General features: G+C 40.3%; 1 protein-coding gene across 10 annotated transcripts in view; it reads left to right on the top strand.

The window, feature by feature from the left end:
- SRPK2 (SRSF protein kinase 2) overlaps positions 1-14,323 on the top strand; it is a 323,924-nt gene extending 309,601 nt beyond the window's left edge. For 9 of the 10 annotated variants that reach the window (XM_075064668.1, XM_075064662.1, XM_032787351.2 and 6 more), the window contains one exon: positions 12,268-14,323. In XM_075064668.1, coding sequence (XP_074920769.1) covers positions 12,268-12,452 — 185 coding nt within the window. In that variant the 3' untranslated portion in view covers positions 12,453-14,323. The remainder of the gene's footprint in view (positions 1-12,267) is intronic. The other variant, XM_032787350.2, reaches the window with a different exon arrangement.
- The last annotated feature ends 629 nt before the right edge of the window (positions 14,324-14,952 follow it).

Genomic DNA, 14,952 nt, shown 5'->3' with positions numbered 1-14,952 from the left:
GCTCCATACACAGAACATGTTATGGCCCCAGCTATTGTGCTGCTTCGATGATATTCATTGGTTTGGTTAACTATTTCTTTTACTTTATGCTGTACTTCCAGAAGCAAATTAATGATATATATATGCATATTATATACATTCAAAAGTTCTTAATGAGTTCTTTGCTTTGCTCATTCATTGGGCTCAGTACAGCTGCAGCCAGCTTGTGCTGCAATGTTCAGTTGTGTTCCCACCAGGTCTCTGCATCTGCCTGGTTTGAGACTGATGCTCTGGCTTCAAATGACCCTGGTACATCACTGGCGGATAGGCCCCACTGGCTTCACTTTGAATTGATTCAGGAGCCTTTACCTCTGCATTTTGATTAACAAGATCTTTCCCATAATCCTTTATCATTTTGCCGTAAAATTGGCTAACCTGTTGCAGGCATATTCCTTTTGGCAAATGCACTTAAATCAAATTAAACACAGTTACATCTATAAAATGAACATATTGTACAGCACTTCTTTAAGGAGCCTTAATAGCAATTCATCACTGGATCCTGCCTCCAGCTTGGAGCATTCTGTGTTTATTTCTTTTCAGTGTATGGTATTTGTACCACCTTTAGTTCTACCTTCCCTGATTCTCAAAAGGGTATATATCAATAAGCCCTTGTTTGATTAAATTTTACAGGAAACACAAAACATGCATTATACCTAGTATACACATATGGAAAGTTCAAGTTACTATTCCCTAAATAGGGATTGATGCTGTGATTATCAGTTCTTACACAGTCACCCTGTTTTTGCTTGTTCTCAGGTCACTTGCAGAATTATATGTGATATCCAGTAGCATTGTTTATTTCACACCATAACTGAATTGGACTTTCAGCTGTCATTTCAATACATACTCAGATTGGGATTGTTGTTTCTGCATTTTATTGAGTCACGTTCTCCAAGGACAATCACACCCGCCTCTGTACACTACCAACAGCCTGAAAAGCAAAGCACAAGTTCTGAAGCTCTCATATTGGGAACCCCTGAACAGTTTTAACTGAGTACCATGTAGCCCTTGCTTTTAGGACCTGATTCTATTCGTACTAGATCAATTGCAGCACTGGCGATTTGTATTACGTAGTAAGGGCCTTCCCATCATGCTGCTGGAAACAGGTTTTTTTCTGGTATTAAATGCTCCATGACTCTGTTGTTTTTCTTGCTCGCTTCCTCATGTCTGGAACAAGCTTTTACTTTAACCACATATACCACTGAATTACCCAGTTTAGTTGCTTGTTTTCATACATAGCACAAAAGGGCTTGATAGCGTAAAAGCTTGTGATCTGCACTGCAAAATAAATTCATACTCCACCAAGGAGGAATGTTATTAAGGCATTACAGATCCTTTGAGAGTCTGAGCATATTTCACCAGCCAATACTTGTTCTTTTTTACAGAGTGATAATGCCTCCCACGCCAGCAGCCAATTCCACATACAGCACTGAGTGTGTACTGCATCTGCACTGCACAGGTTCAGCCTAAACTGAGGAAGCCCAAACTGCAAATTCTGTGACTGGGGTCCCTTTTTCAGATGACCCATCAACATATATTGTCAGAACCTTGAGGTGCAGCCCTTCAGAATTTAAATTAAGTACTGCATGTGATGGGTTTTCAGCCCGGGGTGCAGTCTGGGAGCCATGGGAACTGCTGTGCCCAAAGCCCCCTTAGCTGGGCAGGCCTCACTCCCCACACAAGAAAACTCCTGAAAACACCCGAGGAACAAAGAATGAACTAGGGGAGGTCCCTGGGGATTTCTAGCCTATGTATGGGAACTTCGTGGACTGCTTGTATCATCAGTCAGGGTGAGAAATTGCTAATTCATGTCCAGTCTATCTAGTATGTTAGGCTTAGTTTGCATTTTTGTTTATTTGCTAGGTAAACTGCTTTGATCTGTTTGCTATCAATCAGTTATAATCTCTTAAAACCTATATTTTCTGTAGTTAATAAACTTGTTTTATGTGTTACCATAACCAGTTGCTGTGTGACACTTAACGTTATAATAGGGGTGAGGGCCACTTTTCCAGGACACTCACGTGGAGTACCACAATTAACAGTCCTGCTGGCAAAGGTGAAGGTTGTTTCAGAGGACAGACTTCAATTTGGTGCTCTTCCAGTGGCAAGGACCACTGTGTCAGTCTAGGACTGGACTCTCTACCATCTTTGATTTTACCAGATAAAAAGATACTTACGGGAGTCTGAGCAGTGAACAGTTTTGTGTGTCCTAACCCTATCAGATATCTAAAATGTGTCAAAACATGTTTTTCACGGGGGGGGTATCCTAATTTTCAACTCAATTCAGTACCTTGTAAACATAAGCAATACTTTTTTTTTTTCCTGTCCTGATAGTTCTGAGTTAACACAGCTGAAATGACCGTGTCCCTGGTTGCTACAAACAATGGAGAAGGTTTTGTATAATCTGGTGTGAAGAACTGGAGTTTGTATTAAAACCTCTTTACACTGCTTGGGTATGCTGGGATGTGTCAATTCCCACTTCCCTTTCCAGGAGCTAGTACAGGGGTGCAGCGATTGCTTTGTAGTCAGACATGAAGCCTTGACAAAATCCTGTCATGCCCACCAGGGGATAGCAGTGCTGTTTCTGAGGTAGAGATGGGTAGCTCCAAAAATCACTTAACTTTTTATTTGTCTGGAGTTTGCTGGCCAGGTTGCAGGCTTAGTCCTAGAAAGGAAACCACCTGCAAACAGGGTTTACAGTGCTTTTAAATGGCTTTCTCTGTCAGCAGTATGCATCAGAATATCATCTAGGTCAGAGGCTCTCAAACTGGGGGTCGGGACCCCTCAGGGGGTCATGAGGTTATTACATGGGGGGGTCACGAACTGTCAGCGTCCACCCTAAGCCCCGCTTTGCCTCCAGCATTTATAGTGGTGTCATAAATTAAAAACACTTTTTAATATATTTAACGGGGGGGAGGTGTCGCACTCAGCAGCTTGCTATGTGAAAGGGGTCACACAAGTTTGAGAACCACTGATCTACGTATAGCACAACATTTTCTGAATAGGTTTTACCCAAAGCCGTTACTTGTATTTGTTTGCAACCTTGGGTATTTCAATCTATTATACAGTTACTTAGTTTTAATACACAGTTATTTTTTTTCCATTTACAAAACATCACCAAATAGATATTTGTTTCTTAATAACATTTACTTTACATCACAATTAATCATAACTTTTGGTTAAGATTATTAATGGTTAAGCTCCATTTCTTATATTCACTGATCTTTCTTGGTGCTGGGTTGATTTCTGCTTCCAAAGCACACAGCCATCTGAAGACGAAAACACAAATTAACATGGCTCCTCTTTGTTGCCTTTATAGGATGTTAATTAATTAGCATGTTTTGCTTATGTTACTTTTACCCCTTTTACAGCATACACTGCGTATTCCATGGGGGAAATGCATGTTCTTTCCATCGTTTAACTTCCACTTCTATTTGCTATCACGTTATATTAGCTGTGTCAGTTTTCACGTGAAGTGTAATCTTTGGTTTTGTGCTTCAAAGTTCCCATGAATTCTTATCAAAGTGAATGTCTGCTTACTCAGGGCCACCTTAAGGCTCAGTGTTCCTAACATTTCTCCTCTTGTGCACCTCACCCCTGCTGTTGCTCCAAAGGTGCACTGTCTTCTTGATTTTTCATTCTTCTCACACGACTCTCTTAGTTGCTGTTTGATTACTGAAAAAGGATCAGGGTCTCTTCCCACTATCCAGGTTCTGGCCGCCACAGCCACTCTAGTCTTTATTTACATGATATTGAACCTTCTAAAACCATTGAGGTACCCTAAGAGTTAAACGCTAAATAACAAAGCCAAATACACTAGCTACCTTTGTTTGACAAAAAATTGTCCATAGTGAAATTATTTAAATCAGAGTCTCTCTGTGCCTGCAGCAGTCATTTATAATTGATTATTTAAAGACCATTCCTTTGGGAAAAGGGCCCATTTCCCTTCAGAATGGCTGAAAAGGCTTCTGGGGCCAAAAACAGTGGTGGTAGTAGCCACCACCCAACCCCACTGTATAATTTGTTTGACTGCCAGGGTTCCACCCAGCATGACTATACCAAGCTGTACTACCGTAACTGAGTTTTATTATCAAATCAAGCACTCTCTACTTATAACACTTCCACTCTTTAAGGTTTCCACAACCCCTGACTGTTTAATTCCCTCCAAACTCTGCATTGTTAATTTGTGCAAAAGCTCCTTTTAACCCCTCTCTCTCTTTCCTTAAATCACTTACTTATCTCCCAAAATGACCCATTTATCAGCCAATTTCTCTTGTCTGCACTGAGCTTATCTTTGTGCTTTTTTGAACTCATTCTTCAAGGTGGTGCACTTTGCCTGCAAAGAGTTAGCCACCCAGTACAGTCCCTGTAACATAGCTGCCCCAGTCTGTGCTTTCTTTTCCCTGGGATTGTTTAAGAAGGCAGTATTAATATTTGTCGCCCTGGTCACCCACGGATATTTTGCTTTTAAGATTTCAGTGGCATTCAGCAGATATCTGCCATGCTTTGCCAATAATGTATCTATTTATGACATTCAACAGACCTTTGCTGTGCTCTGCCAGGCATTATTTTACATACGATCTAAAGTACCTCCCTCTAGTCCCCTTCTGTTACTGAATTTCTCTTAAGAAACTTCTGTACTTGCCCCAGAGGATAGGTTGCTACCCCTTCACTCTGGGGATTCAGAGCAACTGAAATTAATGTCTGGCATCCCTTTGTGGGTCTCCAAAATGCTGGAATAATTAATATTTGAAATTATTAATATGAATGTGGGAAACCGCCAAACACTAATTTAATCATAAAATCCTTTATTAAATCCAAACGATTTATACAGTTGCTCTAAACATTCCCCAAAAGCCTAAATAATAAGCAATTTACTACATCCAAACGGTAACCAAACATTTATAGGTATTTAATCAAGATACTTACAACTGGGATAAACCTAGGGTGCTTAGACCCATATTGTTTGGCTCCAGTGTGGTCAGGCAGGTATTAGCAACTAACCCTTTTTCTAGAGTTTACTTTTTATACCCTTTAACAAACAAGTGATGTCATTGCCAATTACTGATTTCAGCTAGAAACCAGTTTGAGACAACTGACCCTTATTTTCAGTCCTAACCCAGATAAAATGTACAACCTCCTTTCTTTCCAAGGCCTTTCCTCTCTATCTCTTCCCTTCCTTCTTGCCAACCAACAGAATAGTGGGAAGGTTTGGTTTGTTTATTTTAAGTCAGGATTTTTTTTGGTCTTGTTACTGTAGCTGTAACCATACATCCTTCCCACAATGCAAGCCAGCCCACAAACATCAGGTAGATGCTGCCTCCAGTTTCTGGGACACCCAGAGGCAGACAAATTTCTATCATCTCATGCCAGACTACATATTAGATGTCTACAGGCACAGCTCAGATCTTTTTACAGACCAAAGAAAGACAGGTTAGACAAACCTCTCTTGATACCCTACCAGGTTAGATGCTCCCTGGATTGGTGGAAAGATCCAACAAATGTCTGTACAGGGGTCCTGTTTACACAGCTCCCCCAACATTACTTCTGATTATGGATGCATCCCTAATTGGCTGAGGAGTGCATCTCGACAACATCAAGACTTAGGGCAAGTTATTGCCCACAGAGAACTCTCCACAACAACCTCCTTGAACTCAGAGCAGTCAGAAATGCTTGTGGTCACTTTCTTTCACTGATCAGAAGTACACACACAAAAATTGTGACAGAAAACGTAGTGTTCATGTGTTACAGAAATTGTCAAGGGGGAGCCAGATCATCCTCCTGTGCACAGAAGCACTAAAGCTATGGAAATGGTGTGTTTGCCACAGTGTTTCCTTATCAGCAGCCTACCTACAAGAATCGCAGAACATAACAGTAGACAGTGTCAGTCATAAGTTCTCACATGATCACGAGTGGGAAACAAACCCAACAGTGCTCCACAGTATATTCTATCAGTGGGGGACCCTGACGATAGACTTGTTTGCTACTTACCTGAACAGGAAATGTCCACTCTATTGCTCCAGGGCCAGCACCGGGAAACGCTCAGTAGAGGATGTTCTCCTTCCCTCACGAGACAAGGGCATCCTACACGCTCTTCCCCCATTCCCCCTGCTGCTGAAGGTCCTGATAAAAATAAAACAAGAAAAAGCAAATGTCATACTGATTGCTCCTGGCCGAGACAGACGTGGTACCCGTACCTGACACGGCTGGTGATATGTCAACCAGTCCCCTTCCCCCCTTACTTCCTCTCTCAGAAAGAAGGATAAACTCTCCATCCCAACCTGCGGATCCTCCAGCTCAAGGCTTGGCTCCTTCATGGTTCCAGCACATAGAGAGCTGCTGTTCCAAGGAGGCGCAGGAAGTGTGACTACACAGTAAAAAATGGCTACCCAACACACTTACCTGCAAAGTGGATTAAGTTTCAGGTTTGGTGCAATTCCAGACAAATTACCCAACGTCTTCCACCCTCCCTGTGGTATTGTACTATATACTGGATCTGAAGAGGTCAGGGCTATCCCTCAGTTCGGTAAAGGTACACCTTGCAACTATAATAGCTTTCCCTCAGCAAATAGAGGGATACTTGGTTTTTGCCCATCCAACTACAAAGAGATTCCTCAATGGCTTAGTGAACCTCTATCCCCAACCCGGATACCTCACCCCAACATGGGACCTAAGTCTAGTTTTAAAGAGCCTGACTAGACTGCCCTTTGAACCTATGGTCACTTCTTCACTTACATACCCGTCAATGAAGATGGCATTTCCGGTGGCCCTCACCTTGACGAGGAGAATAGGGGAGATAGCGGCACTAATGGCATTCCCCCACCCCCTTTCACAGTATTCTTTAAAGATGAGGCTCCTCTTAGGCCACATCTGAAGTTCATCCCCAAAGTGATGTTGTCTTTTCGCATAAACCAGCTGATTCATCTCCTAACCTTTTATCCAAAGTTTCATTGTGATATCCGGGCAGCTGTACTGCCTACACTAGACATTAGGAGAGCTTTAGCCTTTTAACTGGACAGAAAAAAGGTCTTTTTCTAATCTTTTTCTCTTCATTGTGGAAAAGTCAAAAGGCGCAGTAATATCGGCCCAAAGATTCTCCAAATGGGTCTCAAACGTAAGAATGGCCATACTGGGTCAGACCAATTGTCCAGCTAGCCCAGTATCCAGTCTTCTGACAGTGGCCAATACCAGGTACCCCAGAGGGAATTAACAGAGCAGGTAATCATCAAGGGATCCATCCCATCACCCATTCCCAGCTTCTGGCAAACAGAGGCTTGGGACACCATCGCAGTACATCCTGGCTAATAGCCATTGATGGACCTATCCTCTATGAATTTATCTAGTTCTTTATTGAACCCTGTTATAGTCTTGGCCTGCACAACGTCCTCTGGCAGGGAGTTCCACAGGTTGACTGTGCATTGTGTGAAGAAATACTTCCTTTTGTTTGTTTTAAACTTGCTGCCTATTAATTTCATTTGATGATCCCTAGCTATTGTATTATGAGGAGTAAATAACACTTCCTTATTTACTTTCTCCACACCAGTTATGATTTTATAGACCTCTAACATATCCCCACTTAGTTGTGTCTTTTCCAAGGTGAAAAGTCCCAGTCGTATTAATCTCTCCTCATACGGAAGCCGTTCCTTACCCCTAATAATTTTTGTTGCCCTTTTCTGAACCTTTTCCAAGATGAGGTCACTACATCTGAATGCGGTATAAATTGTATTAACCACTGCTATCATAGTCGCACAGTGTTACTTCCATCCATAATCTGCACACATTCGATGAGGTTGGTTTCCACCTCTCTCGTCTTCCTCAAGAACGTTCCCATCTTGGAAATCTGTAGGGCAGTGACTTGGGAATCTGCTCATACCTTCGCAGAACACTTATGCGATTACTGGAGACTCTGCTTCCAACGCTATCTTCAGCTCCACAGTGTTATCATCTATAACAGACTCGACTCCAAAGCCCCAATCTCCCACTGAGGATCCTGCTCGGGAGTCACCTCCAGTGCAGCACCCACAAGGACATTACTCGAAGAAGAGGAGGAAGTTACCCACTGTGTGCAGTAAAGATGGTTTGATATATGTTCCCCTCTTGGTGCTCCCCAGCCCACCTTCTCCCCTCTTCTTTGGAGTTCTCAATGGAGGCTTCGTGGTAGAGAAGTGGTTTGTGTATGCAACGCTAACTAGCCTCAAGGCACAACACAAAGGAGGGAAAGAGCATGTGCAGGCTGACCAGACACTGCTACCAAATAGCTCCAATCAGTAGTACAGTGGCGCAGACATACCTACAGTGGAGCACCCATAGGGGGACACATCTCGAAGAACCATCGTTACTGCACAAGGTGAGTAACTTCCTCTTATGATTGTCAAGGCTTTCTTTTATTTGCTGATTGGGGCATTTTCCTTTCTAGCCACAAACCATAAAGCGGATATTATTTTCTTAACCAAACTAATTGTTCTAATTTCATAACCATTCCTACATATGGATCTTGAGTGACTTGAGTGCTAAGTTTCTGTTTGTCTATGAGAAGTGGAAAAGTTTTATCTCTGACTTAGAGTCCTCTGGGTCTGGAAGGAGATTTATTCTTGGTTCTTCTGCCCACAGTACTGGTGATAGACTGTTATCGAGCTCCTGTTTTGGTTTCAGCTGAGGTTCTGGAGAGTGTTGACCTCTTAGGCTTTGCAGGTCATTATCTTTAGAATCTTCATGCTCCAGCAGTTACATTTCTCCCCGACTCTTCCTACTTCAATTGCCAGTGTATGGATCTGGGAACCTTCTTGGTCAGGCTTTGATTCAGTTGGGATGGATCCATTGACTTAGCCTGGGGTTGTTGCTTCCACTAGCCATCTTTTGGACCTGAGGAGGGGGGGAGGGATAGCTCAGTGGTTTGAACATTGGCCTACTAAACCCAGGGTTGTGAGTTCAGTCCTTGAGGGGGCCACTTAAGGATCTGGGGCAAAATCAGTACTTGGTCCTGCTAGTGAAGGCAGGGGGCTGGATTTGATGACTTTTCAAGGTCCCTTCCAGTTCTAGGAGATAGGATATCTCCATTAATTTATTTATAATTTAATTTATTTATAAGTGAGATTCTTGTTGTGCTGCTGGCATCAGGTCTTCAGTCAAATCTGATGACATGTTTGACGATCCCCATTGATTGCCTCCTGTCCTTTAGGGTTCTACAAACACTTTAATGAAATTGATTTTATTCATCATGGCCCATATTAAATGGTCTCAGTGTGGTCACACCTTAGTGCCAGTCATCTCATTTGTCCTCCTCTTTAAGAGGTCAGTACCCTCTCCATTAAACTCCTTCTCCATTCACAGTTTGGGTAGATATATTTTTCCTAAAGATGACTGGGTATTTGGGATAGAACGTGAAAAAAGCCTTGTGTTGTTCAAGACTTGAGTCTCAGCCCCCGCCCCCCACAAACTCTATGGATGAACTGGTATTTACTAAGGCTACATTTCCTCATGAGTTAAATCTATTTCATAAAATGCTGGCTAGGCTAGCATAACTGTTGAGTATGCCTTTGGAGGTTGTTAGTGAAAAAAATACCATTAGCTATTTGACGGAGCGGAGGGAAAGGAATAATGCAAAAGCAGGTGGACCCTTGCCCCAGAACGTCCTCCCTTACTCCTATTGCAGAAAGCTCTTCAGATATTTGGGGGAGCCAAGGCTGTGAAAAAACTTACGTACAGCTAGGGATGCGTGACACAGGAGTTTTCTGGCAGGTGTGTCTGCACATGGCCCTGCCAGAATTAATCCTAAACCTTTTGAACAAGTCTGTTTTTAGGAGTGTATGTGTTTTCAAGAAAAAGTGCATGATCAAGGAAATTTCAGTGAGATGGTTACATAAAACCCCTGCTTTATTGCTGCTGATTTGTCGTGCCTTTTACAGTTATGGATTGCATTTCTAGGAATTCTTTTTTCAGCTTTAATTATGAACATACTTTTTGTGGGTTTAAATTGGACATTCAGCACTACTTAAGTCAGGGGCAGGCAACCTATGGCACGAGTGCCGAAGGCGGCACACAAGCTGATTTTCAGTGGCACTCACGCTGCCTGGGTCCTGGCCACCGGGCCGGGGTGGGGGGCTCTGCATTTTAATTTAATTTTAAATGAAGCTTCTTAAACATTTTAAAAACCTTATTTACTTTATGTACAACAATAGTTTAGTTATATATTATAGATTTATAGAAAGAGACCTTCTAAAAACATTAAAATGTACTACTGGCACACGAAACCTTAAATCTGAGTGAATAAAAGAAGACTCAGCACATCACTTCTGAAAGGTTGCCGACGCCTGACTCAATTGAAGAGGAAGGGGAAGAAGTTTCCGTTAAATTATTGGAGGGGTGATGGTCTGGGTGTAGTTAAAGTTGAAACCAGTCCTGTTACAAACCCAGTTTTCAACATCATTTTTTCTTCCCTAACTTCATCAAAACTAAAATAATCCTGGGCCACAGCTCATTTTAGGGCAGAATATTTCTGGCAAGTTTGGGGCCCATCACAAGGCATTTGAGGGATGCTTTAAAATGTCCTAATTATTCACTTTTCGTAGATTTTCCTAATACTACTTTGACTTGTCATATCTGTGAAACATTCACATAAAAACTTCAAATTTCAACCCCACAGGCATCCCTAACAAGTAGAAGAGCTTGCCCTAGGTTTTGCAAGAGAACACGTAGCTATTTAACGGTATTCTTGTGAAAATACAAAAGCACGTACATAGATACCTGTATGTGTTTGGAAGTGTATATAATACACACAAGTTAGATAATACATACCAGTTTGATGCATGTGTAATACATGCACATCAGTTTGATACACACTTTGAAAAGTGTGCATGGTCCATGTGAGGCTGGGCGCAGTTGACAGGAAACCCTAGGGGATGCAGGTAGGTTTTTTTCTGGAAGGAGAAGCGAAGGGAAAAGTAGTTAGTATGGAGAATAGAAATGAGGAAGCAAGACAGTTTAGGAAAAAATGTGGAGTCCATTCCTGATTAGCTTGCAAGCTCTGCCAGTCATGTCAGAGCTTGGAATGGCAGAAGGGATGGATACCTGTCACTGGGCAATTCTTAAAACATTTAAAAAGTCCTAGTGGAATTTCTTGCAGAAAACTTTTACCTAGAGTTAGTGATCACCATATCTACCCCTCAGCCAAAGACCCACAGAGAATGTTATAGTTTCTGCAGAATGCACTAACCCTGAGGCTTGTTACGTCAAATTCAGGCTCCATTTTTACAGAAACATCCAAATGTTGGGAGTATGCAAACAGCCTTTGTTCAGCCTCCATAGTGAGACCATGGGAACAGTCAGAAACCATCACACAAATTTACTGAGAGAAATTTTGTGTATTTATTTTGTCACTGGTGATGTATCTGAGTAATGGATAAATAAGAATATGAAGCTGTATTGGGACTGTATGAGAAGGGACAGAGCTAAAGTTGTTTGCGTGACCACATCTGCAATTGCTAATGTTCCAAAAAACTGTGTGTGTGAAGTCAATTCTTAATTTGGACTTTCTAATTTTTGTTTTGTTTTTTGATGATATATAATTGTCAGTTTGACAAAAAGAGAGTCAATGAAAACTCTTTTATGTAAAGACAAGGTATTCTCGTTTTGTAAATAGTAATATTCATAGCAATACTCAGGGAGCTCACCAGTATAAACTGGAAAAGTGGTGTCTTAATTTGCTTCAATGTCAGTCATGAATGATAAATGACTCTTTCAGATAGTCTTTGCATACAGTGTTACCAATAGGACATACTGTACCTATTGATACCAAACTAAAGTGCATTGATTGTGTTTGATACTAGAAACCTCCACTGTTGCAGATGATTTTATTAGTATTCACTCTAATTTTATTTAGCTTTTCTTTGAGAGGTTAGGTTTTTTTTTTTAAATCCAGTATCACTAAGTATATTGTAAGTACATGCTTTCTTATAAAAGGAAGGCAGAATGCATGAAGGTAGGAATATAATGGAAGTATGTTTACAGTGGTTTTCAGGTCTAGTATACTAATTTCAAAGGAAATAATGCCTTCAGAATGTGCTTTAAGAAATGTTTTTTTTTCATTTTTGTCAACTGAATAAAACACCGGACGGGTTTATTTTCAGGGAGAACTGCAGTAACATACTATAGCCTGCCTGCCTAGTGGAAAGAAACGGAACAATAATCAAGGATAATGAGAGCTTTCTAACAGAACCTTTTTATATGCAGGAGAACTCCGTCACATTACCAAGCTAAAACCTTGGAGCCTCTTTGATGTGCTTGTGGAAAAATATGGTTGGCCTCATGAAGATGCTGCACAGTTCACAGATTTCCTGATCCCCATGCTAGAAATGGTTCCAGAAAAACGAGCTTCAGCTGGAGAATGCCTTAGGCATCCATGGTTGAATTCTTAGCAGAATCTTCAAATGTAACATTGAACCAGCAACCACTTCCAGTGCATCGGACCTAAATGGTGACTGTCACAAATTCTTTAACAGGATCACAAGTGAGCTGGCTTCATCCTCAGACCTTTATTTTGCTTTGAGGTACTGTTTGACATTTTGCTTTTTGTGCACTGTATTCTTGGGGAAGGGTAGTCTTGTCTTCAGCTGGTAGTTTACTGACCCACTTTCTTCAGAAAACACTTAACGTGTCTTTAAGCATCATTTCTTGTGTTGTGTGGCATTTCAAATGTCAAACTTTTGAACAAACTATCCTCCCCACTCCTCTGTGTTTTGGCAGGTTTTGTAACTATTTATGATGAAATATTTTAGCTTAGTATTATATAATTTGCAAGTTTGACATTATCAAGTCAGAACTGAGAAATGGCAAGGAATTGTACAATTTTATTTTCTGACAAAGGGACATCATTCTTGTATTATAGTGTATGTAAATGCACCCTGTAAATGTTTATTTCCATTTAAATATGGGATGGGGACTCGGATTTCAGAGTAAAGCTACTGAGTTTAAAGAGCTTTGTAGCATACAAATTGCATGTAGCAGACCAAGCTGCTTTAAGGATTTGTGTAAACTTTCCATTTTGTAGAAGTTCCTGTACATTAGATTATAAACAAAGTGGCTCTGGTTTACAAGACTTCATTCCACAAATGGCACTTTAAAGGAAGGCTAGACTTCTTTCTAATGATAAAGTATGCATTATCATTTAGCACTCCCTTTTAGAATTTTTGACTATTTTAAGTGCTTTTAAGGAGAAAATAGCAATTTCCCTTATAATGTGATAGTGAAGACATGGTACCATATGGTGTTGCCTTTTTATAAGCACTGTAATTTGTACTATACCCAAAAGATTAAAAGTTAGCATGAGAAATATTCTGTCTAGGATTACTGATAATATGTGCTTGGGATACAAAAAGTATCAACCAAAAAGCAAATATAATTTAGAGGACAAAATAATTAAACTTATGAAACAGCTCATGTTCATTCCATTCATAGCTTTATATGCTCCTAAAACAAATTGCACTGGCTTCCCCCACCCATGAATTGACATAGATAGCAATTAGTTTGCCCTTTGTAAGTTGCACTCAAAATTGTAAATGTTTGAGTCTATTTAGCTTATTCACCCCCTCCAAAGTCATAGGCAATACAGATTTTAGAATGTAAAATATGGAGGTGTATTTTGCCCTCTTTTAGAAGTCAGTGGGATGAATGTAAGTTTATTTCTGGTTTTACATAATTATGGTGCCACTTTTTTGACTGTCCGTTTTAAATTTATTCACATGCCTTTGCAATAACTAGACTGTGAGAAGATAGCTCTGTGTTGTAACAATAACCAATTGTTTGAGGTGCTTGCAGTTGTCTAATTAAAAGTGTTTTGTTTTTTCAGACATTGTGCTGGTCATTCAAATGCTTGATAATGGTAAATCCAACTGTTCGATAGTCACATTTCTCAGTAGGTTTTTCAGCCTAGCATACTGGAAATGCCAGTTAACAATTCTTTTTGTAAAATTTCTGTATACTTGCTGAAAATATTTTACTTAATACATTAGAGCTAAAATTGCACCTGCAACCGTTAACTCATTGCTTGTTCAGACTCAGAAATGGTATTCCACAGAGTTTGTTTAAGTTAAAGTAACCTTTGCTTGCTTTTTGCCCTTCTGTGTATACCTCCAATAATTAAAAATGAAGATTATTTAAAACCTATTGCTAGAGTACAACACAAAATGCTATTCAAGAGACTTTCAGCCACATTTGTCACTGCTAACATTTGGGTTTCAGAACACTGGCAGCCACCTACTTAAGGACTTCGTATTGGAAAGCTTTTTTTTTTTTTTTTTAAAGAGGCAGCAAGGATAATAATGCTAGCGTGAAGACAAAATGCTGCAATGAAAGCAAGAGAAGACAGGAGGTAAAATTTTCTGCTTCACTGTGGAGTTGCCTTTAGGTTCATCCTGCTGCAACAAGTGAAAAAGTTTCATTACAGGAAGGAAAGAAAAACTTAAGAATTGAAATATTAGTTTAAAACATGTCACTTTCTAGGCACCAAACCAGATATTCCAGTATATTACAGCTCTTTGCACTACTGTAGCTATTTTTACAAAAGTTACCGCCATTGACTGAATGTTAGGATACCAGTAACTTAAAAAGTACCAATTCAGACATTTACTATGATGTCTTTTACCCATTTCTTTCAAAAGCTGTAGCTACTCAATTTAAACTGACAAAATATTTTTGACTTTGTCTTGTACAAAATATAAGTTCTTGCTTCCAAGCTAGCTGATGATCCATTCACTCATTTTATAAATGCAGTGGCTTTGAACACTACAGTAAAGTAATAAATTGTGGATCTATAGGGTTGGGATAAGGAGGTTATTTGTACAAAGCTCTAGTCATTGGCAGTGACTGTAAGCTATCTGATTGATTGTTTAATTAGTTGATGGTCTTGGCCAATTCCTA

This window comes from Chelonoidis abingdonii, chromosome 1, assembly GCF_003597395.2.
Source record: "Chelonoidis abingdonii isolate Lonesome George chromosome 1, CheloAbing_2.0, whole genome shotgun sequence".
Classification (NCBI taxonomy): Eukaryota; Metazoa; Chordata; order Testudines; family Testudinidae; genus Chelonoidis; species Chelonoidis abingdonii.
Note: the sequence above shows the minus strand (reverse complement) of the source record. Positions and strands in the feature narration are given on the sequence as shown.